This window comes from Cyprinodon variegatus, unplaced genomic scaffold (assembly GCF_000732505.1).
Source record: "Cyprinodon variegatus isolate N-32 unplaced genomic scaffold, C_variegatus-1.0 Scaffold112, whole genome shotgun sequence".
NCBI lineage: Eukaryota > Metazoa > Chordata > Actinopteri > Cyprinodontiformes > Cyprinodontidae > Cyprinodon > Cyprinodon variegatus.
In genome coordinates, this window is record NW_015150565.1 from 88,521 (window position 1) to 103,298 (window position 14,778).

At 36.6% G+C, this 14,778-nt stretch overlaps 1 protein-coding gene across 1 annotated transcript in view; it reads right to left on the bottom strand.

The window, feature by feature from the left end:
• Positions 1-13,389: 13,389 nt before the first annotated feature.
• LOC107084928 (collagen alpha-1(XIV) chain-like) overlaps positions 13,390-14,778 on the bottom strand; it is a 145,600-nt gene continuing 144,211 nt past the window's right edge. Inside the window, exons 35-36 of the mRNA XM_015375010.1 lie at positions 14,217-14,324; positions 13,390-13,452 (exon numbers count right to left, since the gene is read on the bottom strand). Of these exons, the coding sequence (XP_015230496.1) occupies positions 13,390-13,452; positions 14,217-14,324 (171 nt within the window). The remainder of the gene's footprint in view (positions 13,453-14,216; positions 14,325-14,778) is intronic.

Consider the following 14,778-nt stretch of genomic DNA (forward strand, 5'->3'; position numbering starts at 1 on the left):
TATTTTCCTCACTGTAGCTCATTGGCTCACCTTGTTTTCCATTTGATATCAGCATATGAAAATATATTTGAGTATATTATTTTTCAAAGTGTCAGAAATGGATAACAAAACTGCTATTTTCAATGACTACTTATTTTTGTCCAGCTTTAACATCAGTATCGATATCGGTTATCGGCTACATGAGTTTTAAAATATCGGCATATCGGATATCGGCCAAAATCCCAATATCGTGCATCCCTAAAAGAAACCTCACAAAAAGACATTGAGCAGACTTGATTAAGACATAGCACGGGATACCCGTGGAGAAGCAAAGGTTAAAATCATCAATGAACAGTATTTAAAGCGCAATAGTGTCAAAATTATTCTCAAAATGAAATAGGTTCTTTGAGCTTCATTGTAATATTTTCATATTCAAATGGTAGAAGAGGTACAGGGAGACTGTAATGTAGTCTTAAGTATAAACAAGTAAAAAAAGGAATATTTTTACACTTTTTGAATTTAATAAAAATAGATGACTTAGAAACTACATTTAGGTAGCCATTCCGATCCTTTGATTAAAAAACTTCCATCAACCATCATCGTCAGCAATGAACACCTCAGTTCTTTTTAAATTTCATGCTAGAAGCCTAACACACCTATCTTTAGGGTAGTCTGGTCCATTTTTCTCAAGATCTATCATTTTCAGATTTCTCCAGCCGTTCCAATAGGATTCACAATTGTACCTCTAGGACATTTACAAAGAGCTTCTCGAGCCGCTCCAAGAGATCTGTGTGGAGTGGCTTTGGGTCGTTTCCTCTGTTGAAATTAGCTCATCTATATCCAGTATTTTTCTGTACAGTGATGAACAGTGATGGGAGTAATGGTGTTAAAAGTAACGCCGTTACCTTTTTTTTTAGTAACGAGGTAATCTAACTAATTAGTTTGACTGTAACTATAACGCAGTTACCATTGCCGACACCCCGTTACTGCGCGTTACTCAGGTCGCACAATTAACCTTTTTTTCATGATAAGACTCGTGTGCGTCTTGTCATGAGAGAGGGGAGGATGAGATTGGTTGATACGGGTGTTAACATACAGCACACACAGAGAGATGGAGAGTGAGGATGACTCCAGCAGCAAAACAGCGCTTTCCAGATGGAAATACCGGTGTTAGGTCGAGCTGCGTTTCCCCATCAGATACGGTTTCCCCTGCTTCTCCGCACAGCGCAGGCGGCACGATTCACAGCGCAAGCGACAGGAAACGCGCATGCTTGCTAAAGGCGCGTAACAGCCGCCCTGTGCTTGAGCCACATCTAACGCCCTGTTAAAAAACTTCACACCCATGAGTAGAGGTAATGCAGACTGATGATACTTACACATCATCAGATATGTGAAGAAGAGGGGAACGCTATCTGACGGGGTTTATAGGCCCGTCAGATAGCGTTCCCGCCTGATGTCAAACATCCCAGTAACATGGTGTTACTGGGATGTTTCCAGCCATGTTTCACTATGGTGATATGGGAGTGTTGTCTTGTCTCTTGCAATCTTCTCAGACCGCAAGTGCACTGCTCTAACCCACTAGGCTAGCACTCCACTTTCGAGTCCTTTAGGTGCCTTATGTCAAACTCCAGAAGATTACCATGGGCCTTTTAAAAAGAAGTGGCCTGTCTGACCCCCCTACCATGGGGGCCTAATTGCTGAATTGCAGCAGAGATAGGTGTCCTTCTGGAAGGTTCTTCTCTTAACAGATATATGCTGAAGTTGTGAGAGAGTTACAATGGTTATTTTGAATCTGATAAGGATTTAACGTTAGTAAATGAAAGATTATAAATGAAATGATGATAAATCGAAGCTGCAGATATAAAAATGAGAGCTAGTTCAATTTATTGTTAAGGTTTGATGTACTTTCAATCTTTTATGTTTATATTTTTTTGCAGCTTGTGAAATATCTGCTGATGAAAAAGTTTGTTCTTCCTTTGTTAAAAATGAAAATCTCTGCCAAATCCTAAATCACTGAAATTCTGAGAGAAGCTGTATAAATAACCAAATATAACAACATTCAAAAAGTCACTCGGCATTTTTTCCCTCCAGTCTTAGCTGTGCAAATGTAAGGGAACATTGAAAAAAAACAGCAAGAAATCCCATTTTAACCCCTACAGTTTAAATCTTTATGCCGTTGCCTGTAGAGTATTTCATCATCCTTAGAGAAGGCTATAATATATAGCAAACAGAAACATAATAAAATAATGGTAAAAACAGAAAGTTAGAAGATTTATCTCATTCAGATTGTAGGATTTACATTATTACTTGTTTTAATCTGTTTTTCAATTTTGAACAAATTCTTCTGAAATCAAACGTTTTCAAGCAAATTCAAAGTCAGTCACATGCGAACTAGTTATAGAACTAAGCAGTGAATGTCAGGTTACCATGAAATTTAGACCAAAGCTTTGGAAGAGTCGCTGACTTTGCAGCAATCCCTCAAAATGAGCACAAAGGGAATAAAGGCAAGTAAATCAAATTTAATTGGTGCAATATTTATTATGACAAAAACCACCTCATTTCAAATAAGTACAATTACTTTTAAACTGTATTTACTTTTTTTTTTTTTTTTTTTTTTTTACATATTTTAACATTATACAATAATAGTAAGTAAGAGATTTACTTTTTACTTTCTAATAAATGGCTTATTAAAACAATGGAACTTAACCTGATCATCAGTTGGGCATAAGAAAGATGATATTGAAGCTAATACTTATGTGGTACTTTAAATCTGATTGTTTAACATATGGATTATTTCCCACTGATCCTCTAGTCATTTTGGACATTAATAAAGTGAAGAACGGCTACAACCAACAACACGTCAAACTTTCAGGTAAGAATTATTTAATTCTTAATATAATGTATGTTTTATAGTTTACAATCTATTCTAATAAAAAAAGCCTTAATCCTTTGTCTTTTGCTTCACTTATAATCAACTGATGTTATTTTCTTAGAAAAGGCAGCAAACAAAAGTCCACTTCAGGACAGCTACAAGATGCTCATTAAAAAATACAATCAACTGAAAGATGAAATAAACAGACTAAATTATACAATTAAAGGTAAGAGGAATTAAACTGTTAATTAAAATCAACCTTACACTTTTGTTTTTATGGTTTGCATTTTTGCTAATAATTTTTTTAGTGCTTAGGAATATAAAATATGGCAAAAAAAAAAACATAAACTGGTTGGGGCGAAGTGCTGAAATTTTTTTGAAAATGTTTACTGATGAAAGCAAAATATCATGCTCCATAAAACTCTGTTCTTGTTTAAAGAAATGTGGTGTCCTGATGGATGGACAAGATTTGGATGCAGCTGTTACTTTAAATCTGAGGAAAAAAAAAATTGGTCTGAAAGCAGGAAATACTGTCAGGAAAGAGGAGCTGATCTGGTGATTATAAACAATGAAGAGGAACAGGTGGGTCTTTCTACTAAAATAGGTTTGATCTTTGATATGAATTTAACATCTCACTGTCTGAGCTGCTGATATTCTATGAGCTATGCTTCTCAATACATAGTCTGAAAAGCTAAGCAGAAATTTCAAGGGAAACATAATCCCTATTTTTGTAAAATAGGGATTATGTTTTAGTTTAGAAGCCTTGGGTACAGATCTGCCATCCATGCTCTGGAAAACATTGCAGAAAAAACACATTCAACAAGAAGCAGTCTAGTGAGCTGACTATTAATTTTTACAATCTTCATTAAATTAAAAAAATTCAGCTTCCATCAAAAAAAACTTTGAAATAACCATTTCATGTTTCCATAAAATATCTGGTGAAATCAGGATGTAGCAGAGTGAAACACGTTGCAATCTTTTTGATATTTTTTTACAGCCTGGTTTTCCAATGGAAGCTGTACCACTCACTGGGGGGTCTTCATAAACATGCTGGCATGGAGGTGCCATAATTTGACTTGTGTAAAAATTTATTTTAACTCTACAATTTAAACTTTCATGGTTTCCCAACTAAAAGATCGTTTCCATACTAACGAACAAGCAAGCCCATTGAGCTCCAGAATGGCAGGGAGATAACATTCACGTTCAGGACCCCGAGTTGGCGTGCATTGTGGGTTTAATAATGGCAGCATTTTCCTGCGCTGTGGGAGAGGGTCTGTTTACTGCTTCTCTTATTTCCCCACATTGTATCTCTTTGAGCAAAGATTCTGCCAAGCTCTCCACATGCACACGCACAATTGGAACCGGCTAAACCTTATGAGCTCTGCCATACTCAGACTAAAACTGAATTGCCAGAGTACAAATGTAAAAAAGCTGGCAGTGGCCATGAAGCACAGGGCTCTCATTAATAAAGTGCTAATTGTCCCATTAAGTTTTTGTACTTATTTAATATAGTTTAATTTTTATTTTTTACCTCATTGTCACAGTCCTCACTTATTTCAATACTTTAATATGTCCAGAGTGCATTAACTTTTCCCTTCATCCTCTAACTCAGTTGATTTTCAAAAGCCCAGAGCTCATTCTTCGACGCGTCAGCAGTGCATGTTGTTTGGCATCTCTGAACGTATCAGTAAATATTACTTTCTACAAATTCTGCTGTAATGTTGTTTTTGCCATTGGGTTAAAATAGTGGCAATTTAAGGGCTTGTGGTCATATTACAAGTGAAAAAGTATTTCTATGTTGTTTAGCAGCTTTTTAATATTGAAAATCCCCAAGTGAACCTCAGCTTACATTAACAAAACATTAATTCTGAGTAAAGGCCTCTGTTTCCCTGCTACCTGGAGTACAAGGATGTCTATCTTTCCTTTGTAGCAAGATGCTTTATTATCTTTAGAACATTATAATTGAACCCATTTCATTTTTATTTGATGTGTCCAAAGGTAAAAGTTCAAACAATCTAGATTTGTTGCAGTTGTATAACTATGTTTACTGTGTTTTTTGTTTTGTTTGTTCTTTTGTTTGTAAACTCGACTTGAGACCAGCTTTCAGAGATGGATTACAAACATGTATTACTTTTTAATTCTGTGTGAAAACACACTGGCTTTTAGCCCTCAGCACAAATTCTCAGATGTTTGTGTCCTTTAAGCTGCTCCCAAATTTGGCAAAGTTCTTTCTGAAACATTGAACCCAAGTCCCACTCATTACAAACAAAGACTTAACGTAGATCTAGACAGTTTTTCTAATGTAGCCAAAACACAAACTTACTATTATCATTAGTTATTAATTTTGATCAGAATATTTTATTTGCCAAATTATACTAAAGTATTGTAGAATTTAACCGCAAAACTTCAAAGGTTTATTTTAAATCAATAGGCTGTTTATGATTTATTAGAAGATAAGAAAGAAAAGAATCTTGATTAATTTGCGTATTTGTGTAAAATCTGGTAATCAAATGCAAAAAAAAATTGATACCTGAGCGATGAAACAAGCTCTCAATAAGGCAGGAAGGATATTTTTAATTTGATCAAAAGTAGCTAAAGAATATTAATCTTATAATTCTGAAATAAAAGAGTATTAAATGACAAACTTTGATCTACTGTTAAATAGTTTAAGAGAGGTTTTTGTATGATGACACAGGGTTATTATTATACTACTTGTGTTGAAATATACAATATTAAAGTTTACCATTTTGAAATATTTTCTCAATCAGGAATTTGTGAAACAGCTAAATAAAAAGGGAGAGTCCTGGATTGGTCTTCAATACGAGCTGATAGGGACGCATTATGTCTGGATATGGGTGGATGGATCACCACTGACACAACCGTAAGTTTCATCTTAAAAATCACTCAAATATGATCAACTATTTAAAGGTGGAAGAATATTATTTTTGATGGTGCCACTGTGTTCTCATGGATAAAAATGATTTCCCACAATAATGAGCTCTCTGTCTTTTAATGTAAGATATGTCAGTTTTATCTTACATCCAACAGCATTTCTGTTGGACTAATTCAGGAATCTGGATGCAAATGGAGAAAAACTTGTGTATCATTTCTATATGTTAGACACTGTATAAGAAAAAAAAAAAAATAATCTGTGAAATCCACGCGCACCGGCTACAATTAATTCATCCTGTCCTCAGAACTGCTGCTAGTTTTACTCACATGCCTGGAAGATGTCTAGTGCTACTACCACAGATGATCTCACTCTCCAAATGGAATTGAACAATTCAGATTAGCTCGCCGAATGAATAGAAGGGTAGAGCGTAGCCGCCTGTGGCCTGGGCTGCCTGTCACAACTCCAGTCCGGCACGCAGATGTCATACACACTCCGTTTTGTTTTTAAACAATATATTTATAAAAAAATATAACCGCGGATGTCTGGGGGATTTGCCTTCATGTTTTGAATGCTGGCGTACCATAAAGAATAAATTATGAACAGTTTAGTTTGTGCCTTCAAGTCGTTGCCCATAGGAAGAGTTTACATCTATATAACCTAATTGAATATCTTCAGAACAGCTCCAAATGACACAAAACTCATATGGGTGAGTAGAACATGATGTAATAACATAAAATCAAGGGCCCAATGTCAGCAACTGCTGAGCTGTTTAACTCCTCTCTCATTGGTTGTTCTGCCTTAAATTTCGCCTTCTCTTTTCTTTATTGGCTGTTTTCTACTCCGTGTTCGTGCGTGCTTGAAGCATGAAATATACATTTTATACAAATATTCTGAGTCAGGCAGGAGTTCTAAAGACTGCTGGAAAAATCGATAAGCAGAGTGTAAGCTATCATAAATACTGAAAAAGAAAATGTGAGAGTTTCCCTTTTACCAATACTTCTATAATATTTCTGTCTTCATTTTTTAACATCCCTTTGAGGCAGTTCAGTTATAAATAGTAGGTATTATTTCTTTTATAGAATATAACAACACAAGATGGTGCCTAAACATCTGATTTTTTTTTTTTATATAGAAAGCATAATTAGAGTTCCACATAATAATACTGACATTTAATTGACTATTCCTACTTCTAGAAATAGGATAAAGATGAGAACAAATATTGGTTTTATTTTACATAGATTTCAATGTTTATAAGTAAATTAGTACAAACAGTAGTGTCTGGTAAAGATGCTTGAATCTGGCTGTTTATGTTGGATATCATTACATTACATTACAGATAAGATTTTATCTGTAATTATTTTATATTTGAATAAACTTTGGCTAATTTTTTTGTTTTATGCTTTGAAGATGATGCCACTAAAAAAGAAAATAGACATAAGGAGCTATTTCATGATGCGATGATGCATTCGCATCCACCTCAAAAATATGTAGTTGTGCCCCTGGCTGTTAAGCATACGGTCTGAATTACGGACAGTCAAATTAAACACACAGACTTAAAGCAGTATTCATGAATCTGACAAAACATAAGTGATTATTTAAAATTTTTCTTTTTTTCTTTCTTTCACAGATTGTGGGGAAATGGATGGCCAAATCACCACTATTACTATCAAGCAACATGTTGCGATACTCAAGGGAAATTGACAAATCGACATGGTGGTTACCAGACCTGGATTTGTGAGAAATAAGGAAATAAATTTTTCAAGGAAGCCAATAAATACCTTTAAAAATAATAATGTTTCTTTAGCATTACTACTCATTGTTTACAGTTGGCCTCTAAACTTATCCAGAGGGACAGTAGGACATGGTTACTGATGAAGCTTTGATGGAGGATGTTGTAGGTTAGTGTTAAACAGACCTCATATTCAGTAGTTCTTAACTATATTAATTTTAGGTTAAACTTACTGATAATTTGCTTCCATTAATCTATTTATTTCCTCATAATTTTATGATAGAAAGTTACTAACCAAAATTTCTCTTTAAAAATAATGTAAAATTAAGCAGCTGTTTTTGTCAAAAGGGTGACTCCTCTGGTTTCATGTCCTCTTAATGTTTTTAAGGTGTTTGATAGATGATAATTATTATTATTATTACAATGAAGGCTGGTCTGAAAGGTCTTAAATTCAAAAAAATTATGACTATCTGAGAGTGAGATAAAAAATAATCAACACAAATAGAAGATGACAGCAGCCATCTGATAGTGGTGCATCTGAATTAATAGGATCATTAAACATTTAATCGTTAACTGTGAAGCAAATGCTGTTAGGATTAATAGCATTTGGTTAACCCTCACTGGAATGTAAAAAGTAAAGAAAAAAGTTACAAAGTAGTTCAACCAAATCTGCTTTGTGTTATCCCACAAAAATCCCTAAAAAAAAAAATCCATTCTCTGATGGGAAGTGTTTTGTGAGTACTTGGTGCTCTATCTACCTGCTGCAAGGTGTTACAATGTACAGTTCCTCAAATATGACATCGGTTGAAACACGACTATCAGATGGCTCAGTCTAGTAAAAGTTTGCGGCATTAAAGCTTTTACAGTTTTGTCAAAAGAAAGGGAAAATCCTCCCAGAGGTCAGAAAATAAGGATTGGTTGACAGGTTCTGTATTTACTGTAGATGTTACTAACTGATGTATGAAATGAACTGACTTTAAGGCAAGGCCCTTTTGTTTGTTAAATGCTCAGACTGGTGAAAAAATTTATGAGAAAGTAGCAGTTTCTCTCAAGCCAACTGGTGATAAATTAACTCACTCACATGCATACCCTGAAAGAAGTCACACCATCAGCTGAACACCTCCATAGCTTTTCAAGTGTCTTGCCCAAGGATACGACGACACTGAAAGCCGGGCTCGATCTGACAACCCTCCGGTTAAAGGGTGAACTCCTTCATCCGACGCCACTGTCACCCCTGGAACCTATTGACCTGCAGTCTGATGTGATGCTGGCAGAGAGCTTTAAGTCAGTGTCACTGCTGGATTATTACTCTTCTCAAAGCTGAGAACTTTCCAGTCATGAGAAGAAATAAATATAGTAGGCTCAATCTGTAGACCTAAAAAATCATTCTCAGTGATAAAGATGATCAATTTCTGATATAGATCCTCTCTCACTGATGACGATCAGTGAGAGAGGATCATCTGTCAGCTGAGCTACAAATCTTCACTTTATTCATCCAACCTGACTTTGATGCACTTGGTAAAGCTCAAGAGAGACTAGATTTCTTCCACTAAAAACATCAAATGATGCAGTTTAACTACATACTATGCAGAAATATTAAGGCAATAACTAGCATTTTATTATCACATTTGTTTTGGAGGTATTTTCCACATTATCACAGTTCAGTTATAATTATTGTTATCTGATGCATTTTGTTTAATATTTGCTGAACAAAAAAAAAAGTCTTTGAAACTGCATGTTAAACTCAGAATAGGTTTTAGAGTGAATGTGACTTAATGATGTTTACTAATGATGCACACATGTTAAGAACTTTAACTTTTTGTTTACCATTGATTCATGAAATTTGGCTCTAAAAAGGTATAGAATGAAGTAAAGACAGTTGTGTAAGAAATAAGTTATCCTGTTTGGAGAGAAGTGGAAAAACACTGGCTCTTTTATATATTGAGTGAAATACATAAAAACTATTCTGTTATGTGGCTTATTTTCAGTGTGGACATGCAGGGGTGCAAAGGAAATAACTTTGATTTAACTTCTTTAACATAGTTCCAAGGATATGTAAAGTTTCATCATTGCAGTAACAATAATAATAAAGGAAATATAAAAGCATGAAGAAGAAAACATTCTTTAAATGATGTTATTTACCTACCTCTCATACTGGGTTTCATTTAATGTAGTTTCCTTCTAGAAAGTAGTTCAGCAGCCAGTGTGTAACTTCCTCCTAACAGACATGTTAATTTGTGGTGTACTTGTTGCAGCGTTTTTTTAATGAACAGTATGTGAATTCACACATCGACTAAACACTGCTGCTCATAAGAAAAACCCTATCGACAATAATCTGTTTTCCATTTTATGATATTGAGTGAATTGGAATTACTTCAGTTACTGTATGCAAGATAGGTATTGAATTTAATACAGTAAGTGTTTGCTGATTTATTTATTTAATTTGTTCACATGCATCAAATAAAAATAATTTCATTAGTGCTTGTTCATTGTCAGAGATTTTTGCTGAGGGCCTAAACAAGGCTGGAGCTAAACCACATAGAAATGCCATGTTTATAATTTAAAATGTTTGTGTTATAGGGAGAAGTTATTTTACAAGTTAAGAGCTACATTCAGCATCTCTAAAGCTGTTCAATATTTTGAGGATGTACCCAGAAATAAAATCCACTCCAGATATGTTCCACAGAACAACATCCAGCATAACAAAGCAAGAAGAAAAAACAGAATGAATTAGAAAATAAAACCCAGAAAAACAAAACCAAGCAGACTTTACTGTTTGTAGCTTAAAATGTTTCCTCCTTCATCTGAAGCGGTTTCTCTGCTCAGAGCTAGTGACGCTAAAGTTCCCAGAAACTGTTTGCAAAAAGCAGTTTTACACGTCTAAATTCGTTCCTCCACCACATCAGGGTGTTAGTGCTGCTGTTGGTCTAGATAACTGAGAGATTTATGGTCACATGCAAGAAGGTGTGAACTGGCATGAAACTGATTAGGCATCAGGATTATTACTGAACTTATGTTTCTGAAAATCTTCTCTGTCCACAATATGGACACTTTGGTCCTAAAAGATTGTCCCTCATCCTTGAGGGTTAAGGTGCATACCTCAGTCTTGCCCTAAGAAGCTGGATCTATATTTAGCTGTGACTATTATAATTTTACTTATCTATGCAGTTTAAAATCCAAACAATTACCAAAAGAACATACTAAAATGGGTAATTAACTTCTGCTCCCCCCTCATCATTTAACAAAATTGACAATTCCGTTTTACAACATAGAGGACCCAGATATTTAGTGTTCAGTATGAGTGAACAGCTCATTCTTTTACTGTGCAGACCAGTAGATGGACTGCAGTAAAATGCTGCTCTACTGTCTGGTTCACAGCATTTTAGTCTGAAAATGTGGCAGCCCTACAGAATCAATGACACACTAGGCACAGTGGGACATAAAGGCAGACCTGAATGAGAACACATGCATAAGTTTACGGATTTTATTCCTTCTTCGTCATAGCATATGACTTTTATATAATGCGAGCTAACACAAGACCAGCTTTAGTTTCTGTATTACAATAAATAGAACTTGCAAAGTATCATATCCTGTGGAAAAAGGCTTATCTAATAATGTATGTCTTTGTGGTGTTTGGGGAAGGTTTATTCATAGACATACAATAATGTTCAAGTCCACAAACCAAGGCCTTTAAAGACTAGGAAATGCTAAGATATCAATATAGTATTGAAAGCTGTTAAGATAATAACAACTGTATGTCATGAGCTTCTAATGCTGCTGAGCAGACTGGCTAAATGTGTCTCTTCAAGGCCTGTGACTTCCTCAAATTACTTCTGAAACTAGATGAGAGGGTGATAGAAAAAAGTATTAGCAGTTCTCAGTGGCAGCTTCTTGCTGCATGGTGCACATTGTAGACTTCACAAAATCCAGAACCAAAACAATCAAGTCCATATCAGTGGCTGCATCAGGATGTCTTCAGTTATTTAATTTAAGGTAAATGTAACCTCCAAAGTGAGATATGCCAAAAAGGAGCAAGAACATGAACATGGGGGGAAAAATCATGCTGTTTATTTATACTGATATAGACTGTGTGATGTGTTAGGAACAACAGGATGCCACATCATTTGATGGAAATGAAAATTATCAACCTACAGAGGGCTGAATTCAAAGACACCCCAAAAATTATAGTGAAAAAAATGATGCGGCAGGCTAGTCCATTTTGCTGAAATTTCATTGCAGCAACTCAAATTGGTATTTAGTAATTTGTATGGCCCCCACGTGCGTGTATGCATGCCTGACAACATCGGGCATGCTCCTAATGAGACGACGGATGGCGTCCTGGGGTATCTCCTCCCAGATCTGGACCAGGGCATCACTGAGCTCCTGGACAGTCTGAGGTGCAACCTGGCGGTGTCGGATGGATCGAGACATAATGTCCCAGAGGTGTTCTATTGGATTTAGGTCAGGCGAGCCTGGGGGCCTATCGATGGTATCAATTCCTTCATTCTCCAGGAACTGCCTGGCAGCATACTCTTGCCACATGAGGCTGGACATTTTCATGCACCATGAGGAACCCAGGACCTACTGCACCAGCATAGGGTCTGACAATGGCTGCAAGGATTTCATCCCCATACCTAATGGCAGTCAGGGTGCCATTTTCTAGCCTGTATAGGTCTGTGCGTCCCTTCATGGATATGCCTCCTCAGACCATCACTGACCAAACACCAAACCGGTCATGCTGAACGATGTTACAGGCAGCATAACGTTCTTCACGGCTTCTCCAGACCCTTTCAAGTCTGAAGTCTCACAAGTTTCAAGTCTCACATGTGCTCAGGGTGAACCTGCTCTCATCTGTGAAAAGCACAGGGCGCCAGTGGCGGACTTGCCAATTTCCTTGTTCTGTGGCAAATGCCAATTGAGCTCCACGGTGCCGGGCAGTGAGCACACTAGGGCCCACTAGAGGACATCGGGCCCTCAGGCCACCCTCATGAAGTCTGTTTCTGATTGTTTGGTCAGAAACATTCACACAAGTGGCCTGCTGGAGGTCATTTTGTAGGGCTCTGGCAGTGCTCCTCCATAAACTATGGAATCTTCCTTTATTTTGCAGTGAAATGTTGCATCATGTATTAAACCAATATGGGACACAATTTATCGGTAATTATTTTACAAATCACAGATACTCATGTTTGTCCAACATGCATCACCTCTACGGTAAATCAAACAAAAATCAAAGAAATAAAAGGCAGGAAATACTAAGACCAGCAAAGCTTATTATTTTCTGCCATCAAGGTTGCCTAGAGACAGACACCACTCACCAACTCTGCTATGTCACCCAGTTTAACCCCTGCTACTCCACCAATTCCTTACAAGGAAGCTCATACAAAAATATAGACTTCAGTGGGAAGCATTAAATCCATAGCTGAGGATTTTTAACCATCAAGTGTTTGGTAGGTTTTCACAGTCAATCACATCAACTTGAACATAAAATCAAGCCTGTAATACCAATAGGAGCCCTTGTTTTTCTGCATGTGCATGCAAATGAAATAATGGATGCACATTTCTGTTTCTGGGCTAAAACAAATCACAAAATGAGCATAACAGTGAAGAAAAAGTTCATCCTTTGTTTCTTTGTGAAAATGCAGAAAGATGGAAGAAGGAAGCTGCTGATAAGAGGTGTTCATGGTGAGACTTACCTGAACTAATTGAGTGGAACCCAGTTATGCTGCCAAACAACATTTGTTGGCTCACAAACAACCAGCACAAAACAGCAAAAGCTAAATATCAGCCACAAAGTAAAACAGTCTCTTTTCTATAATCACACCTTTACCATTTCATTCAGCATAACACAGATTTCAGCAGCTTTTCCACACAGCGGTGGCTTAAAAAAAACCCAAGAGAAAAACAGAGTAAACCAGCTCAACTTACCACCGGGCCTGGCTCTCCTCGATCCCCTCTGGCCCCTCTGATCCCAGGGCCCCCCTGTTAGAAACCAAACAAATAATATTCAGATATGCAGCATCAATAAATGTGATGATAGTAAGCGGGTTTGTGTGTCTGAATGGACAAAAAGGACAAAAAAAAAAAAAAGGGTTTAAAATGATGAAACCAAAGCAACTTACACTGCAGAATAAAGATTATTTGCTAAAAGTACAACTATGTAATATGATATTTGTTTATTAGGTGGACTTTGATAATCAAATTTCATTAAAAAGGCCTAATTTATTTAGTACTGTATTAACATGCTGTGTTTTCTTCATTGGACCAATAATAGTACCTCTATATGCAGTTTATTTAATAACAAAGCAACATGATTGCCTTTTAGGGCTGCTCAGTGGCACGCAGTGGGTAGCACTGCTGCCTTGCACCAAGAAGGTTGCGGTTCGATTCCCTGCATTGGGTCTTTCTGCATGGAGTTTGCATGTTCCCCCTGAGCCTGTATGGGTTCTCTCCAGGTACTCCGGCTTCCTCCCACAGTCCAAAAACATGACTATTAGGTTAATTGGCTTCTCTAAATTGTCCTTAAGTGTGAGTGTGTGTGTGAATGGTTGGTTGTCCTGTCTGTCTCTGTGTTGCCCTGCGATGGACTGGCAACCTGTCCAGGATGTACCCCGCCTGTCACCCATGGACAGCTGGAGATAGGCACCAGCACCCCTCACGACCCCACTTGGGATAAAGCATGTCAGAAAATGGATGGATGGATAATGCCTTTTAAATAACCAGGATAAATATAATATGATGCTCACTGGTACTCCGGGAGGACCAGGTAGACCTTTGCTGTCTTGTGTGCAGGTGCAGGCTTTGGGCAAGGCCGGGCAGTCTGCTTCCTTCCTCTGGATGATCATGGTGGGATGGAAATGAAAAAGAAAAAGAGAAACATATTGGTATGATAGAATGGTTTAAAATATGAGCAAACAAACTGAAGGTTTGAAACTTGTTGCATTTCTAGTAAACTGATGAAAGATGCAATGCAAAGTGAAAATCTTAAAGATCGCCTATCAGAGCTTTCTGCAACTGCCTCTGTTTAATCATTTACCAACAAATTAAAACTACATTTTTTTTTAAAGTTACATTTACATTAGACTTCTTAGCAGAAGACAACTTAAATAATTCAGAAAAATCCTTTTAATAATACATAACTAATAGATATCAAAAACGGCAACCAAAAAAACAGATAGTGTGGACTTGTAGCATATTTGATTCTGAAAGTAACTTTAGGAATCCCTCTGGATAAATGTATAACATTTAAAGCATTTTTCCAGATCTCTAACTTTGGTTTCTATGGGTTTTTTTTTTTTTCCTTAAAGA